The following is a 23,988-nucleotide window of genomic DNA, read 5'->3' as shown; positions in this document are numbered from 1 at the left end:
TTTTTTTAACTATTTCCTTGCTGCCAACTTCAAAAATAAACTATGAAAGATCACTATAATTGTTAATCTCTCCTACTATAATTTAAGAGATTCAGATATAAGAGACTATAGGTTTTTGGGCTCTGAGGAAGGTCAAATAAAAGGATTGGTAATTTCTTTGACCTGAAGAAAAGTGACATTGAGACAGTTGAGACAGTTAAGAGACACTGAAATACATATACATGCACATTGAAAGATTAAAGTAAACATATTGGATGGAATATTGCTCTCCTCGGCAAAAGCTGCGATTGGGCTTGTAAGAGGAGAGCTAGAACAAGAAGGTTGCAAAAAAATTTTTTCAGGCTAGATGCCAACAAGAGTCTGCAATAGAGCCTAAGACAAATAACTTACAGTTGCTTTAAGAATACTGAAAAAAAAAAAAGGGGGCGAGGCTTTGTCGAATGGTTGGATAAACGAATAGCTCCTTATAAGCAAATATATTAAAAATATATTAAAAAGAATTACTACTAAATATTTTAAAGAAACTAAAATATATATTGAAATATGACTTCAACTAAACAAAATAAAGCTGACTTAGGAGCTGGAACATCAGGAAGCAATAAGAGGTCGAAACCTGAGCCAGGTACACCCTCTAAAATCCCATTACCAACAGAAAAAAATCTGGATGTTATGGAAGAACTAAGACAAATAAAAGAAATTGTCTTAGATAGTAACAAAAAACTACAAAAAGCAATGGAAGATGCTGCAATCCTAACTAAAAGAGTGGACATTACAGAGAATAGAATTTCAACATTAGAAGATATTACAGAACAATTAAATACAGACATGAATCACAGCAAAATCATATGGAAAGAAATAACAGAGATAAAAAAAAATCTTGAAGACAGCCGGAATCGTGAAAGACGGAATAATTTAAGAATAATCGGATTACCTGAAGGAGTGGAAAAGAATGATCCGATTGCATTTCTTGAAAAATTTCTACCTAAAATACTACCATTGAAATTTAAAACGGAACTGGAAATTGAAAGAGCCCATAGGATTCCAACACAAAGAAATAACACTCAAACAGGTCCAAGAACTTTAATTTTTAAACTTTTAAGACACCAACAAGCAATTGAAATATGCCAATTAGCCAAGGAAATCAAAAATCTTAAATGCCAAGATTCAAAAATATACATTGTTCCGGACTTTGCAAAAGAAACAGCAAAAAGAAGAAAACTATTCTTAGACATGAGACCACAACTAAGATCTCTAGGAGCTAGATTTGGGCTCCTGTACCCGGCAATTATGAAGGTTACCGTTGCTAACAAAACGCAAAACTTTACAGATCCAGAAAAACTACAGGAATTTATAAATCAACTGGAGCAACCTATGACAATCTAAAGAACAATTAATGGGTTCATACTAAAGTCTATTGACGGTTAAAGATAGATCAAAACGGAAAGCAATGGAAAAAGAACACACAAGGATCAAATTAAAGACTTAAACAACTTGCAACATTCTACATAGAAAACAAGAAAACTGAAAAATATAAAAATTCTATTCAGAATAAATAGAATAAACTGAATGGCAGGAACGTAAATGATTTGAAACACATCTCCGAACTCAAATGATGACGAAGAAAGTTTCTTCAACAAACTTAAAAATGTACTGATTGAATCCGAAATTTTGAAAGCGGAGTAATAGTGAGAAAGAAAATCATCCTTCAATCACAAAGAATATTATAAAAAAAAAAAAAAAAAAAAAAGATGAAGTGATTGGTTTGTTGTATTTCCGGTTGAAGGTGGTACTTCAGGTTTAAATTTGCGTTTCAGATACATTAAAATGCATTTCAATACGAAATATATGAAAAGAATAAATCTGAAACGCAAATTTTATGTTCTTTTATTTATTAAGTTTAATTTAGTATCCACAATAGTTCAACCTGGGAATCTTCTATGGGAGATAAAAGGAGAGTTTTTGGCACAGGACTTCACTCTTGTCTGCACAGGCCTCAGATACTTTAAAATCATAGATGTCTAGAGAGTATGCTAATGAGACAAAACTTACAAGAACACTGATGGGAATGTTAGCTCCTCTTAATTGACAATTCTCTCGTGAATCATAAGAAAATAATGAATATAAGAGAAGAGTGGATTCCTGTGCTGTAAACTCTTGTTACAGTTCTGAGGAAAGAGGCTAAATTGGAAAGCTTTTTAAAATAAAAATAATATACCACCTGAAAAGAAATGAATAGTAATTGAAATGTTATTAGATATAATTGATTTAATATAATCATTCTTATGGATTTAAAGATATACAAATACAGAAAATAATCTTTCAATACATAAGAATGAAAAACTTTTTACTTATTCTTATAATTAATAATAAAATAAAAGAAAATATACAAAAATAGGGAAAAAATGGTAGTACTTTAGATAATTATTAATAGCTTGTGGGAGTTATCTAAATCTAACCTCAACCTGCGTATCCAAGTTTTCGTAATTAATAAGGGGGGGAAGGGAGGGATAAGAGGGATGGGAGGGAATAAAAGGGAAATATATAAGGAAATCATGGGAATAAAGGAAAAAAGAGAAATGAAATACTTAAAACATTGGGAAAATATACATAATTTAATACCTGAAAATTTAAAAATAAATGGATATTAAAATTATGTCTTTAAATGTTAACGGTCTAAATCATATGATAAAAAGGAAAAAAGCACTATCATTTTTAAAAAGGCAAGATGCTGATATATGCCTTATACAAGAGACCCACCTCTCACATATAGAATCTAAAAAGCTAGAAGGAGGTTGGGTCAAACAGTGTTTTTTCTCACCAGCTATAGGGAAAAAGGCAGGTGTTGCTATTTTAATTAACAAAAAATGCTCTGCTTCATTTAAACTAAAAGCTTCAGATATTCATGGAAGATGGATAATGGTGGAAATGAATATGGGAAATACTACCATGACGTTAATCAATATATACGCCCCTAATTCGAACCAAAACGAATTCTTTAAAACTCTTCAACAACTGATCATACCACTGGCTACTTCAAATCTTATAGTAGCAGGGGACTTCAACGCTGTAATAGATCCTTTATTAGATAAAAACCCAGGTAGAGTTATGAAATCTATGGGACTAGATAATTTGATTCAATCTTGCGATTTAATAGATATATGGAGAATACTTCATTTTGATGGTCGGGAATTTTCTTTCTGTTCTCATGTTCACAATTCTTTTTCAAGAATAGATTATATCTTTACTTCAAAACATCTTGCACATCAAGTGACACAAGCAGCCATTGATCCAATTATTCTATCTGATCATGGTGGAGTGTGGATCAAAATTAAAACTACAGATCAAAATAATAACAGACCAATTTGGAAAATAGATAATACAATGTTGGTTGACAAAAATTTTTGTGAAAATCTTCTAACAAAAATGAAAGAATTTTTTCAAATAAATGATAATGATGATATTAACAGAGAAACTTTATGGGATGCCTTTAAGGCAACCATTAGAGGACAAATAATTTCTTATTCGGCTTTTCTAAAAAAACAAATTAAAAAACAATTTTTAATCTTAGAAAAAGAGATTAAAAATTTAGAATCAAAACTTATAGAAAAATGGGAATATTCTATTCAACAAGAATTATTAAAATTAAAAGGTAAATATAATGAGATCTCATCTAAGATGATTAGGAAAGATTTATTTTCTCAACAAACATTGTACTATGGTAATTCAAACAAATCAGGAAGAATATTGGCAAACTATCTTAAAGCGAAAAAAAGAAAAACAAAATTAATAGCAATAAAAGATGAAAATGGAAATACATATACACAAATTGAACCTATATTAAAACAATTCTTAAAATTCTATAAATCTCTTTATTCTTCTGAAAATTATCCAAATAAAGAAAAAGATGGTTTTGAATTTTTAAAAATGTTAGAGGGTCCAAAAATTCCTGAACATATAAAACGAAGTTTGGAAGAACCAATATCACTAAAAGAATTAGGAACAGCTTTGAAGTCCCTTAGAGTTGGATCCGCTCCAGGTGGTGATGGATATACAGTGGAATTTTATAAAACATTTCAAAACTTTTTATTACCCTATTTATTAAATCTCTATCAATATCAACTCAATAAAGGTTGTATTAAAGGCACTATAGCAGAATCTTTGACTATTGTTTTGCCAAAGTCCAATAAAGATCCCACTTTGGTATCAAACTATAGACCAATATCTTTAATAAATGTAGATGGAAAATTATTAGCAAAAATACTTGCGCTAAGATTAGCTAAAGCTCTCCCCCATATAATAGGTATGCATCAAACAGGATTCGTTGCTCAAAGACATTCATCTCACAATACCAGATTAACATTCCATATGTTATATTTAACAAAGAAAATGAATGAACCTACTTTTGCAGTTTCATTAGATGCAGAAAAGGCCTTTGATAGAGTAGAATGGCCTTTTATGTATCAAGCAATGGAATGGTTTGGTATAGGTCCTGGATTTATACAAATGATACAAACAATGTATAGCTCCCCTTCTGCTAGACTATATATTAATAATACGTTTTCAGAAAAATTTAATCTACAGAGAGGAGTTAGACAAGGATGTCCCTTATCCCCTTTGCTGTTTGATATTGTTTTAGAACCCTTAATATTAGCTATCCAACAAGCTAAGGAGATACAGGGTATACCTCATTCAGATAAAGAATATAAGATATCTGCTTACGCAGATGATTTATTACTATATCTGAAAAATCCAGAATCCACCATTCCGCATCTACTTGAATTGATTGAGAAATTTGGAAAATTTTCAGGATATAAAATTAATTGGAATAAATCAGAAATTCTTCCACTAAATATACATTGTACAAAAGGTTTATTTGATACATTCCCTTTTGTTTGGAAGGAAGAATATATTAAATACCTTGGAATTTTGATAACAAAAACAGTAGATGAAACAATGAAAATTAATGAAAAATGCTTATTACAAAAAGTAATAGAAATGTGTGAGCAATGGAATCCTTTGCACTTATCTTGGTGGGGAAGAGTACAAACTGTAAAAATGATGATTTTACCGGTAGTATGTTACCAAATGGGGATGATACCAGTTTTCTTTCAAGATTCGTTTTATACAAAAATAAATAGGACTTTGACAAAATTTATATGGCTTAATAAAAAACCAAGAATTGCTCTAGCGTCATTACAAAGACCAATTAAGGAGGGAGGGGTAAATTTTCCCAACTTTTATAGGTATCATCAAGCCTATATCTTACGTCATGGTATGTATTGGATCCTCCCAGAACCCACAGATAATATTCCAGACTGGTTTTGGCTAGAATGGAGGCTTATGTTTCCATTACGTCTTAATCATGTAATTAGTATCAAGATGCCAAGGTTATACAAAGATCATAAAATATTTATGGATACCTGGAAAACTCTAAAATACATAAGTAATCTTACTCAAATTCCAATTAGTAAATCAACCAACCAAACTATATGGCTAAACCCCAAGATCAAAATTGGCGGTTTTAAAGTCATCTGGAAACATTGGATGATAGCAGGCATTCGCACTTTGGATGATGTAATTAAAAATGATAAATTGCTGGAGTTTTCACAATTGCAACAAAAATTTGGTCTCAATAAAACACAATATTTTAAATGGTTGCAATTGAAGCAATCTATTCAGAAAGGGTTCCCTGAATGGAAAGATCTCGCTAAATATCACAGTTTGGAATTCTTATGTTTCCAGATGGACTCAATAGGTCACAAAGCCGCACAGTGGTATAAATTAATATCCGGATATATAAATAAAAAACCAAAAAATGGTCTTAGAGACATTTGGAGCATTGAGATAAAACACCAAATTAGTGCATCTCAATGGCCACGACTTTGGTCTTGGAGGTTAAAATGTACGGTGTCAGCATCTATGAGACAAACTTGGTTTTTTCTTCTTCATAGAGCTTTTTGGACCCCTACTCGTTTACAAAAAATAGATAGTTCAAGATCTAATAGATGCTGGCACTGTCATATTGAAATTGGGACACTAGATCATCTTTTATTCTTTTGTCCATTTATCCTATCATTCTGGAAATCAATTTGGCCCCAAATTAACAGAATGTTAGAAAATCCAGTAGCCTTGACATATGATACTATATTATTTGGAACAACTATGAGAGCAAAAAGCCAAATTTCATCCAGTAATAACAAACTTTTATTTATTTTAACTGGAATTGCAATACAACAAATTACATTCAATTGGAAACAACATGATAGATTGAACTATATGTTCTGGTGGAATTCGGTATGCCACATATATAAAATGGAACTTGCTATTGCAACACACAAAGGATACATGAATAAATTTAAAAAAATATGGGGACCATTAACCGATTTTTGTAATGAAGGATAATTTTTCCCATAAATAACACTGGAAACATCTAAAGACCGTTAACATGATTTCTCTAATGAACTTTTCCCATGATAAGAAAATTGTAAAGAGGGAAATGGGGTGGGTTTTTCAATTTTGATTATTATATACTAAATTAATATTTAAAGAATATACAATAAAATTGATTTATGTATTATTGGTTGGGAAGGAGGGTGGGACAGGGGATTATTATATTAATGATAAACTTGATATTAATATATGAGTTAGTCAAGTGTGTATTTAAGTTCCTATTGAGTTTATTTGTAACACTTGTTGTAACACAAAAAAATGAATAAAGAATTTAAAAAAAAAAAAAAAAATAATTAGGCACCCATTAAAATTTTCACATGGATCTGGTTGTGCGTTGTTCTATAAAGAATGGAAACTAACTTTACTATCACATAACTCAAAAGGGGGCATGACCATGGGTGTGTCAAGAACATTCTGAAAAGTTCTATGCATAGTTACTACTGCTACTGAACCTGGAGGGAGGTAGAAGGAGAGATGCTACTGGGAGGGGAGGAGGGAAAGGGATGGGAAGAGAGTTAATGTTGGATGGGGGGAGGAGGGAAGGGAGAAGGAAAAAAGAAAGGAAACAGCTGGCATGGAGATTACAGGAGGGGAAGGGGGTCAGGGTGGAATGGAGAGATCAGATGAGGGAAAGGGGAGAGACAGAGGAATGAGAAAGTAGAGAGAGATTGATGCTGGAAAGGGGGTCAGCAGAGAAATGAGAGAGGGATAAAGATGCTAGATCTGGTGTAGGAGAGATAAAAATGAAGAAAGCAGTGAAGCTGGAATGAATGATGTAAAAAGGAGAGAGGAGGCACAGGCTGGATGGAAAGGGGAGAGGGGTATAGAAAGAAGTCAGATACTTATGGAAGGGGGAGAGGGCAGACAGTGGATGGAATGGGCAGATGCTGGATTGAAGAGACAGGGCAGATGTTGGAAAGAAAAGAATGAAAAGATGATGAAAGCAGAGACCACAAAAGGTAGAAAAAAATAATTTTATTTCTATTTTGTCATTAGAATATATCGGATTTGAAATATATATCCTGCTAGAGACATAACTGGGGACTGCAAAGCCCAGGCAGTGCTTCTTTAGCTTCCAGCTGGCTTAGGGCTCTCTCTGACCAGGGGGCACTCCCCTAACACTATTCCTGTCATGTGTGACTGCAGTATTCTGTTAGTGATATTCCAGTCACTGACCCTGGGTACGTTTTGAGTGCCAACATTTACACCAGGTTTCAGCAGACATAAGTCTGCCCAAGTTAGGTGCCAAAGTTAGGTGCAGGAATTGGCACTATTACTACTACTTATCATTTTATAGCGCTGACAGATGCTCATGACACTGTACATTACATTAACCATGCAAGAGACAATCCCTGCTCGATAGAGCTTACAATCTAATTAGACAGACAAACAGGAATATTGGGATAGAGAATTACAGAGGAAGTGACAAAATAAATATGGGTCAGAGTTAGGAGTTAAAAGCAGCTTCAAAAAAGTGGGATTTTCACCTGGATTTGAACACTGCCAGAGACGGAGCTTGACATACCAACTCAGGTAGTCTGTTCTAGGCATATGGTGCAACAAGATAGAAGGGACGGAGTCTGGAGCTGGCAGTAAAAGAGAATACAGTTAGGAGAGACCCAATGAATGAAGTTCCTGGGGAGGAGTATAGGGAGAGATAAGAGAGAAGAGATACTGAGGAGCTGCAGTGCAGAGTGAACACACTTGTAGGTCAATAAGAGGAGTTTGCACTGTATGCAGAAGCAGATAGGGAGCCAATGGAGTGATTTGAGGAGAGGGGTGATGTGAGCATAGCAACAGTGGGAGAATATAAGGTATATGCAGCACAATTTTGAACAGAGAGATGGTTTAGCATTGGACCTGAGGGAGGCAGATTGCAGTAATCTAGCTGAGAGGTGATGAGAGTGTGGCTACGGGTTTTGGTAGTGTGAGGATAGGGAACCAATGGAGTGACTTGAGAATGGCGACATCAACATAGCGACAGTGGCAGAATATAAGGCGTGCAGCAGAATTTTGAACAGATTGAAGGGAAGAGACATGGTTTAGCGTAAGACCTGAGGGAAGCAGATTGCAGTAATCTAGCTGAGAGGTGAGAGTGTGGCTAGGGTTTTGGTAGTGTGAGGATAGGGAACCAATGGAGTGACTTGAGGAGAATGACAACATCAACGTAGCGACAGTGGCAGAATATATTTTATTTATTTATTCAATTTTCTATACCGTTCTCCCAGGGGAGCTCAGAACGGTTTACATGCATTTATTCAGGTACTCAAGCATTTTTCCCTGTCTGTCCCGGTGGGCTCACAATCTATCTAATGTACCTGGGGCAATGGGGAGATTAAGTGACTTGCCCAGTGTCACAAGGAGCAGCGTGGGATTGAACCCACAACCTCAGGGTGCTGAGGCTGTAGCTTTAACTACTGTGCCACACTGCGTGCAGCAGAATTTTGAACAGATTGAAGGGGAGAGAGATGATTTAGTGTAAGACCTGATGGAAGCAGATCGCAGTAATCTAGTTGAGAGGTGGTGAGAGTGTGGATAAGGGTTTTGGTAGTGTGATCAGACAGGAAAAGTCAGATTTTGGCAATATTACAGAGAAAGAAACCACAGGTTTTAGCTGCCAGTTGGATTTGTACAGAGAAGGAAAGAGATGACTGAAATATGACTCTGAGGTTGCGAGCTGATGAGACAGGAAGGATAAGAATGTTATCCACCAGAATAGAGAATGGGGAAGAGGATAGGCAAGTTTAGGAGGAAAGATAAGAAGCTCAGTCTTTGCCATATTTAGTTTTACATGGCAACAAGACATCCAGGCAGCAATGTCAGACAGGCAGGCAGAGATTAGGGCCTGGATTCCTGTAGAAATGTCAGGTGTAAAGATGTAAATCTGTGAGTCATCAGCATAGAAGGAGCGGTTAGGGAAGTCATCAGCATAGAGGAGCGGTTAGGGAAGTTGCAGCTCTACTCACTCGAGGAACGTAGAGAGAGGGGAGATATGATCGAGACATTCAAGTATCTCACGGGCCGCATCAAGGTGGAGGAAGATATCTTCTTTTTCAAGGGTCCCGCAGCAACAAGGGGGCATCCGTGGAAAATCAGGGGCGGGAAACTGCACGGTGACACTAGGAAGTTCTTCTTCACTGAAAGGGTGGTTGATCGCTGGAATACTCTTCCACTTCAGGTTATTGAGGCCAGCAGTGTGCCAGATTTTAAGGCCAGATGGGATAGACATGTGGGATCTATCCGCAAAGATAGATAGGGAGGGTCATTAGAGTGGGCAGACTTGATGGGCCGTGGCCCTTATCTGCCGTCTATTTCTATGTTTCTATGTTTCTATGTTTCTAGATTCTACACAGTGCCCAAAAAACCCAGATCCACCAACATTTTATGAAATAACCCCCAAACAAATATACTGTTATTAAAAAATGTATTACTAGTTTTGACAGGTGTTTGTGCAAGGTACTGTAAAAACTAGATGACCCCTGTTTTCAAAATGTTGTCATTCAGGAAGTGACCATTAAGATCTGTTTAGCAAAATGGCATTTTGCAAAGAAGATAAAGCTACAATTGTTTTTTGTGACAAAATAAGGCATGAAGAAGTCTAAAGAATTGCAAAGTATTTTGAGACTATGTATAAGGATCCTGGGGTTTTTTTTTTTTTCTAGAAACCATGGCCCTCTTTTACAAAGGCGCGCTAAGCGTTTTAGCGCGGATTTAGCGTGCGCTAAATCAACACGTGCACTAACCACTAACGCGTCCATAGGATAACATGCACGCGTTAGCGTTTAGCGCACGCTACAAAGCTTAGCGCACCTTTGTAAAAGAGGGGGCATATTTGTTGGAGCAGGTTACATTATATTTAGCATTTCAAAATGACTCCGTTCGGTAGCAGCACTTCCACTTGTATGACCTGCAATTTACCCTATGCTACCTTCTCCAGTTCCAGGTCTTCATCTCTCAACATCAGCAATCTATAGCGCCAAACAGTTTTTCAGATCATTCTATCACCCTAAGTGCTCCAGTCCATAGATTCCTTACACACATGCCTATAGCACCTCCCTTCATGGGCTGCGACTGCTTCCTTCACAGCATCCCTATTTCCAGCTGAAACAGGAAGTGGAAGAGCTAATCTGGAATCAAATCAGGGACTTGCGGCATGGCTGTGCACATGGTGCTGCCAGTGAACTGCTAGACAAGCTGAGTCCAAACCTGCCTATGGTACCAGTAGCTCAACCTGAGTCATGAGTTGCTGGATACCCTGGATGCAGATGAAGACAATAAGGCAAGGGTCTTCTCATTTACTCAAACAGGCATTCCACATAAATCTCATAAAATCAGGGGTGAAGCCTTGTACTGGGGGTCTCGAGGACCCCAACAGGGACCCCCTGCAGGTTCTCCTGGGCTCTGCAACAACCACTCATTTAGTAACTGAATATACTGCATAGACTTGAAACTAATGTTTTTCTCTTTCAAGATAGAAACCAAAAATATTGAAGACATTGCACTCTGCTGCTGAGCCAGAAACCTTTGGGTTTTTTATTTTGTTTTTTTTTAATGTTACTGCAAGTTTGACCAGTCTGTACTGGGCTTGCTTCACTTTTGAGAATATCAGATACCAATATTGTCAGTTGTCTTGTAATTAGATATTTCTATAAGAGATATGCAAATGAGCTCATTAACTTTCTTTGTTAAGCATGGATCAGCCAGTGTCGATATTCATCACCCTATTCTAAATGGATTTAACTATACGCTGAGCTGTTTAGTGTCCGACTGCCTTCAAATCCCAAAAGAAAGCCTCCTGCCAGTTTCTAAGGCATGGTATTTGCCTATTAAGTCTTTTTGTTCTAGCCAAAGATGTTTTACATTTGGTTTTGAATTTAAAATATTACCCTGGAATTTGAAATGCTACTGGATAGTCCACTGCAGATTTGATTTTATTCTAGCATCTAGCAAACTTTTTTTTTTCCCAATTTTGAAAGAGAAAATGTTAAACTATCAATCCCCTAGCCAGTCTGCCTTTCTGGGTATTTACAATAAATATGAATGTATACATCTATGGTGTGCCTTCATCTTGAATACGAGAGGCTCCTTTTACAAAGCCGTGCTAGGGCCTTAACACGCGGAATAGCGTACTAGCTGCTACCGCCTCCTTTTGAGCAGGTGGTAGATTTTCGGCTAGCGCGCACGCGTTAAAAATGCTAGCACACCTTTGTAAAAGGAGCCCTAGGTATAGTTGTGCTTGCCTTATCTCTATTTATGATTGAGTGGAACTGACCCCTAACTTGAGAAATGCTGATTTGGAAAATCATTTTTAAAGTAGCTAACTGTATGAAAATTGCTTCCTGGAATGACACAGATCCAAGATGGCATTGGATTAGACTGTGACACTTCTTTTATTCATTTCAACTAACTAATATTTTTTAGTCATTTACCTACAGGAGAATTCCTAAAGGATTCATGCTGACCCCTATTCTACACAGGGCACTTGACATTTATCCAATAGAGGCTTAGCATGTAAATTGCAACTAACTGTGGATGCAGGATTTGTCCCTCATAGAAGCCGGTGTAATTCTCATGTCCAAAGTTAGGCGCAGTGGCCATGTTTTGTAAAATCATGATAAACATCTTGGACCGCCCCTGATTTGCTCATTCCCCTTCCATGGATATGCCCCCATTTGAGATGCATGTAAGAACAGTTGGGTTCAGTTATTCGATCAGCACGTGGATCTTGGATCCATGCATAACCCCTAGTTGATATTGAACCAGTTAAGAAGAGGGAACATTAGAACATAAGAATTGCCGCTACTGGGTCAGACCAGTGGTCCATCATTCCCAGCAGTCCGCTCCCGCGATGGCCCCTAAGTCAAAGACCAGTGCCCTAAATGAGACCAGCCCTACCTGCGTACATTCCAGTTCAGCAGGAACTCATCTAACTTTGTCTTGAATCCCTGGAGGGTGTTTTCCCCTACGACAGCTTTCAGAAGAGCGTTCCAGTTTTCCACCACTCTCTGGGTGAAAAAGAACCTCCTTATGTTTGTACGGAATCTATCTCCTTTTAACTTTAGAAAGTGCCCTCTCATTCTCCCTACCTCGGAGAGGGTGAACAACCTGTCTTTATCTTCTAAGTCTATTCCCTTCATTATCTTGAATGTTTCAATCATGTCCCCTCTGTCTCCTCTTTTCAAGGGAGAAGAGGCCCAGTTTCTCTAATCTCTCACTGTACGACAACTCCTCCATCCCCTTAATCATTTTAGTCGCTCTTCTCTGGATCTTTCGAGTAGTACCATGTCCTTCTTCAAGTACGATGACCAGTGCTGGACGCAGTTTTCCAGGTGTGGTTTCGCACCATGGCCTGGTACAGCGGCATGATAACCATCTCTGATCTGTTTGTGATCCCCTTCTTAATCATTCCAAGCATTCTGGAAGAATAAATATACTATATAAATGTCCACAGTTCAGTCTTCTTTCTGTGCCAGATATTCCAAACAGAACTACTCTTAGAATTATATTCCTGGGTTGCTTCAAGGGACCACAGCTGAAATGACATATGGCATATGAATATCAGAAATCAAAGTGTATATAAAAAGCAAAATGTAAAAAACAGCAGCATAGAGAATATCTACCTTTCATTCTACCAAACTTAAGTAGCAGCTTCACTCCTGACTCAAAAATGGCAGCTCAGCATTCTCTGTTGCTCTCCTTCCATATGTGAGAAATGAGATCCCAGCTATCCACAATAGGAATAAATGGAAAAGAAAATGCTGTGCAGAAAACTGTAAAATCTTCTTTTTTTTTTTTTTAGTTAAAAGATTTTATTGATTTTAATATACAATAAGTACAAAAAGAGAAATGTTAACGAGGCAAGATACAGACAAGTTGTACAAAGAAAAAAGAATCGTACAATAATATCCACGTAATACAACAAGCTGTTCCAAGCCTATCTAGAAGAAGAATATCAACACAACTCGCTACACCCTCCTATTTCTGGCCACAAAAATATCCTACACTGTTGGAAGGATCTATCCCAGATAGATTATACCACTTGGTGGAATACGGTATGCCTCACAGCGAAATATGAAAGCATTATAGCAGAAAAACACAGGTCCATGAGTTCCTATTTTAAGATCTGGAGCCCGGTCATCTCCTATTGCAACATTGGATGATGGCATTCAGTTACTGAGCTAGGAATTGTTCTCTACAACAGAAATTATTCCACATCATGGCTCTTGTCTCGATCTGTTACTAAATTATAGTCCTGTTGTCTCTCTGTACTTTGGATATTCTAGATGCTTATGGCTGCGAGTTGTATTGATATTCTTCTTCTAGATAGGCTTGGAACAGCTTGTTGTATTACGTGGATATTATTGTAAAGTCTTCTAAAAAAAAACTTAATAAGGAAAACCAAATGTTGAGAGAGAGTGAATATTGAAAATTGAAAAAAAAAAAAAAAAAATACCCAAATAATAAAAAGGATGTAAAAAAAAAAAGAAAATAAACCCTATCCTCTATCCCAGTGGTTCCCAACCCTGTCCTGGAGAGCCACCAGCCAGTCAGGTTTTCAGGATAGCCTAATAAATATGCATAAGAGAGATTTGCATATCATGGAGGTGTCAGGCATACAAATCTGTTCCATGCATATTCATTAGGGCTATCCTGCAAACCTGACTGGCTGGTGGTCCTCCAGGACAGGGTTGGGAACCACTGCTCTATCCCATAACTCAACCAGGAAACAATCACAGAACAATTAGAAGAATTTAGAAAAATGTGTGCCACGCTGCCCATCTAGTTCTACTGTGTGCAATTGAAATATCCATTGCTGTTCCCCTTGCTACAGTACCCTCTTCAAATCACCCCCATGGCATCTCTCTCTTATTTCTTCAGTCACCCACACATTCAAATCTGCAAAAGTAGGTTTATGACTGAACAGTGATTGACCAAAGGGACAGTACATTTTTGAGTATTTAAAAAAAAAAAAAAAAAAAATCTTTATTCATTTTCAAAATTACAACAAGTGTACAACATTCATTCAGAAATACCTTAATTCATCACTTGACATTCTTATTTGTATTATTCCAAATAAATTTTTTTTATTTATTTATTTTTTTTTTTACTCAATTTTTCCCAGGGAAGCTCAGAACGGTTTACATGAATTTATTCAGGTAATCAAGCATTTTTCCCCACCCCTCCCACCCATATACCAATAAATAACAACTATCAATATATTATCCGTCATAATCCCCCCCCCCCCCCCCTTATCTTATCCAATATTCTGGTGTTTAAGATGTCTGATCACTAGAATAAATCGTCAATGGCCCCCAAATCTTTTTAAACTTATGATAATTACCTTGTTGCAAAGCAAATACCCTTTCCATTTTATAAATATGGCACACTGAATTCCACCAAAAAGTATAATTTAGTTTAGTATAATCTTTCCAATTCCCTGTAATCTGCTGAATGGCAACCCCTGTTAATATTAATAAAAGTTTATTATTATTAGCTGAAATTGGGCTTTTAAATCTCATTGAAGTACCAAATAATATAGTATCATATGAAAGGGCAACATGATTTTCTAACAATGAATTAATTTGGGGCAAATTAACTTCCAAAAGGCATTTATATAGGGACAGAAAAATATCAAATGGTCCAATGTCCCAACTTCTAAACTACAATGCCAGTATTTTTGAGTATTGATGCAGTGCTGGTGTTCAATAGTACATGTTTTAAAGATGGAAGATGTATAGCTGAGATATGATCTATTACAAGGACATTGCATGGCATACATTACAGATTTAGTATTGCACATGGTTGAAGAGCTCAGTCTGGTGATTTTCCCATCAAAAGGATTAATAAATTCCTTACACTCCTCCATAATAGAACAAATGGAGCAGTTCAAACAGTTAGCATGTCCAGTAGTCAAAGCAGTCATCTCCCCCAGGCATTGTCGCTGTGTTTTCCACTGAGAGGGGCACAATATTTCTCATAAATTTCTCTGTCGGCTATAAGGAATCATGACTTTCATCTGTTGGAAATATAGATGTAGCTGTAAAACATTCAAATGTTTCTGTTTAATTTGAGCTAACATTCCTGAGCGCTGATTATGTCTCAAAACGCAGGTCGAGGCGTCCTCATTACTGCTCTTCTCGGTCTGCTGAAGAATATCTCTATTATTAAAAAGAGCACGAGTATATACCTGTTTCACTGCACTGTGCACTAAACTCAGCACTGTGATGTACTGAGTTAGGGTAACCTCAAAGCAACAGTTTCTCCTTTGCTTCCATATTCTATTCCCTACATGTGGAGCATATCCTTTAATATCATAGGAACTGTAAGAAAGGAAGGGTATTCCATGCACAGCGCTAAGTTTAGTGCATAAATAGGATTGCATAAAGTCTGTCTTTTTTTTATGTGCTAGGATGGTTTCAGGACTCAAGGATCTCCCATACAAAGAACGTCTGAACAGGCTGCGTTTATATTCTCTCGAAGAGCGCAGAGAAAGGGGGGACATGATAGAAACATTCAAATACGTCACGGGCCGCATTGAGGTGGAGGAAGAAATCTTTTATCCTACGGGTCCCACGGCGACAAGAGGGCACCCGCTAAAACTCAGGGGGGGGGGGGAAGATTTCATGGGGACACTAGGAAATACTTCTTCACCGAAAGGGTATTTGATCAATGGAATGGTCTTCCACGTCAGGTAGTTGAGGCCAGTATCATGCTCGACTTCAAGGGACAATGGGACCGTCTGGTGGGGTCGCTCCAGAGGAATGCTTAAAAGATGGATTCTCGAGGAGGGAGGGTTCTTGAGTGGGCAGACTTGTTGGGCCGTCGGCCCTTTTCTGCCGTCATACTCTATGTTTCTATGTACATGGCTGCTTAAGGGCTGAATATTGACTTAAGAGACCATGTTAGCTGGTCTAAAAATAACTGAATATTCAAAGCTGAAGCCCGCTTTGAATATCCAGGAATAACTTGCTCACCAATAGTGGCTGAATATCAGACCCGTAGATCCTAAACACCTTTAAAAAATGTTCCAGTCACATGAGAATTTAACACTCCACCCCCCCCCCCCCCCCCCCCCCCCCCGTTTTACAAAACTGCACAAGAGGTTTTTTTAGCGCCGGCTAGCATGCTGAATGCTCTGCGCTGCTCCAATGGTCATGAGCGTCGGAGAAGCACAGAGGAAATAATGGCCAAACCCCACTTGGAACACGACAGAACAAAAGCAGGAAAATTCACATATGCAAAATATATGATAAATAAAACACAGATAATAGAAGTATAATGTATATACATAAAATGAATATATTATGGTATAAATATGTAGGATAAATGTAGATATAGTGTAAACATAGTAATCTAAAATACATTGTATTTGGTAGATATATATAAAATAAATGTAGATATAGGGCAAATATAATAATCTTAAACACACACACATAGGGTGAAGATAATGTATAAATACTGTACAAACTTGGGTATCGTAACACCACTGTAAAAGCCCTTACATCATAGCTCATGTATAGTAACACCATCACTGAAACTCAGGTATTGTAACATCATTATAGAAACTCATAAACTATACCCAAGGTACAATAATTCTGTTACTGAAGCTCATGTATCACAACACCATGATTGAAGCTAATGTAAACCGCTCTGAATTGACTACACAGTCATTAGTAGTGATATAGAACAATGGTTCCCAACCCTGTCCTGAAGGACCACCAGGCCAGTCGGTTTTCAGGATAGCCATAATGAATATGCATGGAGCAGGTTTGCATGCCTGGCACCTCTATTATATGCAGATCTCTCTCATGCATATTCATTGGGGCTATCCTGAAAACTCGATTGGCCTAGTGGTCCTCCAGGACAGGGTTGGGAACCACTGATATAAAAGCTTTCAATAAACAATAACAACAATAAACAATTCTACCCTGCTCTCTTTTTTCCCCCCTTTTATTCAGTTCCCTTCCCAATCCAGAACAAAACATTACCTCCTGTCCCATGACTTTATATTACGAGATTTCCTCAGAAGCCTCTCATGAGGAATTTTGCCAGATGTTTTCCAACATTCTAGAACTTTGTGACTAAGGAACCTATGGAACTTTATAACTTGAAATACTTTGAAAAGAAGCTCAATATATTTATCAACTGGCTCTCCTTTATCCACATGTTTATTCAAAAGAATGTAGCAGACTGATGAGGCAAGGCTTCTTTGGCTAAATCCACATTGACTGTCCCTTTAAGCCAGGGATCTCAAAGTCCCTCCTTGAGGGCTGCAATCCAGTCGGGTTTTCAGGATTTCCCCAATGAATATGCATTGAAAGCAGTGCTTGCACATAGATCTCATGCATATTCATTGGGGAAATCCTGAAAACCTGACTGGATTGCGGTCCTCAAGGAGGGACTTTGAGACCCCTGCTTTAAGCTATGTTTGTCTGTGTGTTCACAAATTTTGTTCATCCTTCTTTTTCTTTGTTCTGTTAATGAATTTAGACACACTAGAGAGGGAGATCACCAAGAACAATCTCTGCAACGCAAGGGGAGCTGGTGTTTCTTCTTGGTGATCTCCCTCTCTATTATGACTGGTTTATTTGAAGGACTCCTATTATGAGTTACACTATTTGGAAACAAAACATTTATTTTTGTCCTTCTGATGGTTTAATTAATTGCACTTGCTCCATTGTTTCAGTTTAATAAATAAGAATTTCATTTCTAAGAAAACTGAAATAAATGACAGCATTTCATTTGCTTTCAGGTTCTCCTGCATGCTGTTGAGAAGCCACTAATGGCTCCTACTAGTCCTTTAATTGCAGTCGCCAGAATAGTGCCAAATTATAAAGTTTACCAGTAAGTCTCCCCCGTTGGTTGAAAGATTCCCCTCAGGTATTTTGCATATTAGCAGTATTGGTCCTATTAGATCAAATGTATTTTTAAACATTATTGAAACAGATGATTAAGACATAAAGCAATAACAAAAGACAGTCTAATCAGGTTTCCATGGAAGAGCAGCACCATATATGTCTGTGTTCCAAAAGCAGTAGGTTACATATATTGTTAATTGACAAGTGCAAAAAAACACTTTCTAAGGGAGGCCACAGAACATTTATGGATAACACAAAAGTTAGTCTGTGTTTGTTCATTTGGGTGAAAAGTTCTTGTGACTTGTAATGACAAGGACCATCCAACAGAGTAGGGGTTCAGTACTCAAAATAGTTTAAACCCCGCTGAGCTAGCTATCTGTCAGTTTTCATCAGCACTGAATAGTTCCTGTATGCACCCAAGCCCTTTCCAGTTAGTTCCAGAGCATTCCAGGGGTAGAACTTCAGCAGAGTCAATACTTAACCAGTTTGCAGCAATGTTCAGTCTACTAACAGGTTAAATAAGCAGATAGGTTCGGACAACACAAAGTTAACTGGACACCAGTCTGAATATCAGCTGGTACATGGTTAAATTTGGGTGACTGCTATAATCTGGATATTCAATCCCGGTGCCCAGACATGGCCCCGCATTGAATATCCAGGCTCAGTATAGCCCGCAGCTTAAAAAACGCTGACCACTGCAGGCCTGAATATTGAACCTTAGATTTCTAAGACAGATTTATAGAGTTTGCTTCTATTTATATGACCTCGTTTGCACACTGTACTGTCAGCAACATATGCAGAATCTACTATAGCTGCATACGTATCTGTAAAGTAATGACATATGCACGCAATGGGACTTAAGAATGCATTTTCCTAAACCCTTGACCTGAGATTGGCAGTGTTCTTTTCATGATCTGTGTTCAGCTGAGCGTCCCGTCTAACTTTTTCATTTGTTTAAAGGAGCATCATGCTGGAAAGGCCACCAGCAGCCAGTGGTATCATGGCTACTACGGTTATATTTCCAAATCCCGCTGCCTCATATTTCAATGTTCTTCCAGTTGCTAGCTGTGGACACCCACAGGTAAATGTTTATAGATAAGGAATTTACACTTTAGTTCAAATCATTTTTTATTGATGACAAACAACAAAAAAACATCAAAGCACACTATAAAAACTCACAGCAAGTGCAACATAGGAAAGCACAATATACCGCTGAAAGTCAGTCATCAAGAAGATTCAAATGAAGTATAATCCCTCCCCCACTCCCCATCAACTACAGCAGAATCCCACAAGGCAACCCCCCTCCTTCGTAGCCACCCCACTACCATTCACTATACAACCAAACTATGCAGAGGCCTTCAGTAAGTAAGGACAGCCTAATGATAGCCGCAATCTGCATGCCTCACGGAACCAACAAACAAAGTGGAGAAAGAACTCCCCAATACCCCAACCCCAATCCCTAAGGTAATGAGGAAATACAGCATAGACACCCATCAGAGATCTGTACTCTGATACTCTCTGACAGCCAGTGATCATCTATTCCCCCCCCCACACACACACAGGAAAAAAACAACAACCCCCCACCTTCCTCTCCCACTGCCTCCCTTACACTCCCACCTCACCCCCATTTGTTCAGAACCATGCATCACCACAGCCACACAATTCCATATATACCACAGCTCCCCCCCAACAAACAAGCCATGGTGAGTACCAGAAATCCTACAAGGAAGAGAAAAAGGAATTTACACTTTAATAGATTTGTGATCCTGTAAGTCTGATTATATAAAGCATGCTTAGAGCTATGAAGTTTTGGAGAGGAGAGGAAGGAGTTGTAATAAAAGACTTTAGTATTCTCAAGAAAGTTGATAGTTCATCACCCATTTATCATTTGATCTGGTAAAAGTCAGCAGCACCTAAGAGCTTGCTTTAAAGGTAAAATACAGAGCAGTGTTTAAGAAATGATGTACCAGTCTGTATATTCCTTCTGCATTTTAGAACAGAAGCTGCTGAAATAAGCCTGTCCTAAGATATAGGAGACACGGATGTCCATTTATTGACTATGTTGGGCATGAACATCTGTTTTACAAATGGAAACATCCAAACTATGAACAGGACAAAATAAGGGACAATTGCTCAATTGAAGCATCTTTTTGTAACCTGGATGTACCAAGTCTAATTCTAGTGCAATGTGACTAGTAATCCTGAACCATAGCATTCTGCATATGAACCCGCAAGTTGCTTGTACATGAGCTGTCAATCATCTTTGAGCTCTGCCTCCTTCTCAGGAAGCTGCCCTTGCCCCCTCAGTTTATTTTTCTGCAAGCAAGTTGCTCTGCTCTTCTCTGTGATTTTATTATTTTCGGGTAGTGTAGAAGATTTTTCCCCATTTCCCTCCTTCCAGTTATGTCTGTCATTACAGTGCTGCTTTATTGCTTTTGTACAAACTTGAGGGGGGCAGGAGCAGCTTCCTGGAAAAGAGGTGGAGTTCAAAGATGATTGACGGCATTCTGCAAGCAACTTGCAGGTTCAGATGCATAACCGTATGGTTCAGGACTACTAGACACATCAAGGTTTGGGCCTAATCTTTGTATGCACATCTACATATTTTTGAACATAGATGTCCCTTCCTCTTCTTCAATCTTCTTCTGCTGGACATCCATATATTATCCCCTCACCAATCCTAAATATGCCCATACTGTACTCCTCTGCAATATGGACATGTAGTTGTTTTAGATCAGTGTTCTTCAACCACCGGTCCATGGACCAGTGCCAGTTCACAGAAATTTCCTGCTGGTCCACAGGGCCAGCACGTGCATCAGGCCCAAAACAGTGTTCTTCAACCGCCGGTCCACGGTGCGATCAATGCGGCGTTATCTTCGAGCCAGCTCCCTCTTCCAAACTGATTCAGTGCAGAAAACCATGGGCAGTGGCTCCTACGGGCATCCTGCGCCTGAATCGGAAGCCTTCTCTCTGACGTTGCAACGTCAGAGGGAAGGCTTCCAGATGAGACACGGGACGTGCAAGGTGCAATTAGTACTATTATGGGGGCGGGGTCTGGGGTGGAGATTGGGTAGAGATGGGCGGGGTCTGGCCCACGACTTAGCCCAGTGTTCTTCAACCGCCGGTCCACGGACCGATGCCGTTCCGCAGAATAATTCTTTTATTTCTGCCGGTCCATAGGTATAAAAAGGTTGAAAAACACTGTTTTAGATGATTACAAATAGAGACCTGCTCTCTTATTCTTCAAATGCCACATGGGTTGTGGGTCTGTTTAAATTATAGTAGCAAATAGCCCAGCTATGCAGGGTGTCAATCAGTAGGTAGGAACTCGCTGAGAACAATTTTTTAAGCGAGTTCACCTGGGTTCAATATCACCAGTAGCACAGAAGTGCCTGGCAGACGTTACCCTCTTACATCACTTTATACACCCTATGGGCTGACTTACTATAGCTACTATGATTTAATAAATTACCAAAAAAAAATTTTTCTTTTATGTTTTTATATAGTAAATATTATAACAAAAAAACCTAACTAACAGCCCAGATACCCTAGTGCAGCGATGGCGAACCTATGGCACGCGTGCCAACTGTGGCACGCGAAGGCCTTGCAACTGGCACGCGCAGGGCCGCCATCAGGGCAGTACTACCAGGGAGTGCACAGGAGAGAGAGCTGAACGGGGACGATGGGGGACCCGCGGGGTTAAATATAACTCGAGCCGCGAGGCTCGTCTTCTACTCCGACTGCCCTGCCGCTCACACAGCCGATCGGAAATCTTCCCCGACGTCAGCGCTGATGCCGGAGGGAGGGCTTAAGCAAAGCCCGCCCTCCGACGTCAGCGCTGAAGTCGGAGAAGATTTCCGATCGGCTATGTGTGCGCGGCGGGACAGGCAGGAAATAGAAGACAAGCCTACGCAGCTCGAGCTACATTTTGCTGAGAAAGTTGCTGAGATGGGCTGGGAGACAAACGGGGAACACAAAAGGGGGAGGGAGTGCGTTTTGGACACAAGGCATGAACTTGGGAGAAAGGAAGGGAGGGAAAGAGATGTTGAGGTGGGGGAGGGAATGGGTTTTTGCACACAGAACATAAGAACATAAGTGTTGCCTCTGCCGGGTCAGACCAGGGGTCCATCGTGCCCGGCAGTCCGCTCCCGCGGCGGCCCCCCAGGTCCACGACCTGAAAGTGTTCCCTACCTAACCTAAAATATCCATACCCTATTCGCTCAATGTACGGTAAACCTCTATCTGTACCCTGTTATCCCCTTTGCTTCCAGGAAGTCATCCAGTCCCTTTTTGAACCCCAGAATTGTACTCTGTCTTATTACCTCTCCGGGAAGTGCGTTCCAGGTGTCCACCACCCTCTGAGTGAAGAAGAACCGCCTTGCATTCATTGTGAATCTGTCTCCTCTCAGTTTTTCTGAATGACCTCTTGTTTTAGTTGTCCCTGCTAGTCTAAAGAATCTGTCCCTCTCCACCTTCTCTATGCCTTTCATGATTTTATAAGTTTCTATCATGTCCCCTCTCAGTCTCCACTTTTCCAGGGTAAAGAGCCCCAGCCTGTCTAACCGTTCGGCATATGAAAGGTTCTCCATACCCTTTATCATCCTCGTTGCCCTCCTCTGGACCCTTTCGAGTATTGCCATGGACTTGGGAGAGAGGAAGGGAGGGAGGGAAAGAGATGCTGAGGTGGGGGAGGGAATGGGTCAGCAACTAACCTGAGCTCATGATCTGAATGAGGTGCAGTTGTACATTGTTCTGCTAACTGTTCTACACAAGTCCCAGTGTGTCTTTTGCACAATTAGCATTTGTGTGTTCCTTGTACTGCACATTGTAATGATACCTTACCACTGTTTCATCAATGTCCATTGGAGATTTTTGTGCTGTTTTCGTGAACAGTTTGGAAATGCACGGTGTTTTTAAATACGATGTATAAAAAGCAGTATGTTAATTAGCCAGCTGGTCCTACCACAGATTTTGATGGCGCATTTTAATGAGATTTAAGCCTTGGGAAAAGAACAGTGCCTGGATTCTACCCAAGTTCTCAGGCTTCAGAAATCTGATTTGAAATGACAGCTAAAGTCCAATAGGTTGTTCACTTTTTACCCAACAAAGTCTTTTTGAGAAAGATGAATGATTGTGACAGGTGATTTTTAGCAATTTCCTATGTAACCCAGATGCACGGAACGTCCAGATTACATGCTAAAGTACCACATGTAGGCACATACATGTACGCCAGCCATAGATCTTGGGATAATTGGGTATGCTTAATTGTAGTCATATGGAAAAGTTGAAAGGGGACCGATTCAAAACGAATGCTAGGAAGGTCTTCTTTACCCAACGTGTGGTGGACACCAGGAATGCGCTTCCAGAGAGCGTAATAGGGCAGAGTACGGTACTGGGGTTCAAGAAAGGATTGGACAATTTCCTTCTGGAAAAGGGGATAGAGGGGTATAGATAGAGGATTACTGCACAGGTCCTGGACCTGTTGGGCCGCCGCGTGAGCAGACTGCTGGGCACAATGGACCTCAGGTCTGACCCGGCGGAGGCATTGCTTATGTTTAAAAGCATCGTGATGCACAGATGCTGCTACATAGTTCTCAGCAAATGGTATTGGCATATTTACCTGGAGCTGGAGCCATTCAGGAAGCCGCTCAGCACCAAGCAACAGCGCCAAATTCCACTC

At 39.0% G+C, this 23,988-nt stretch overlaps 1 protein-coding gene across 6 annotated transcripts in view; it reads left to right on the top strand.

The window, feature by feature from the left end:
* Positions 1-23,988, top strand: part of CCDC33 (coiled-coil domain containing 33) — a 293,168-nt gene that overhangs the window by 137,090 nt on the left and 132,090 nt on the right. For all 6 annotated transcript variants that reach the window (XM_033919717.1, XM_033919716.1, XM_033919715.1 and 3 more), the window contains 2 exons: positions 18,203-18,294; positions 19,269-19,389. In XM_033919717.1, the coding sequence (XP_033775608.1) occupies positions 18,203-18,294; positions 19,269-19,389 (213 nt within the window). The remainder of the gene's footprint in view (positions 1-18,202; positions 18,295-19,268; positions 19,390-23,988) is intronic.

Source organism: Geotrypetes seraphini, chromosome 14, assembly GCF_902459505.1.
Source record: "Geotrypetes seraphini chromosome 14, aGeoSer1.1, whole genome shotgun sequence".
Classification (NCBI taxonomy): domain Eukaryota; kingdom Metazoa; phylum Chordata; class Amphibia; order Gymnophiona; family Dermophiidae; genus Geotrypetes; species Geotrypetes seraphini.
This window is presented reverse-complemented; position numbering and strand designations above follow the sequence as displayed.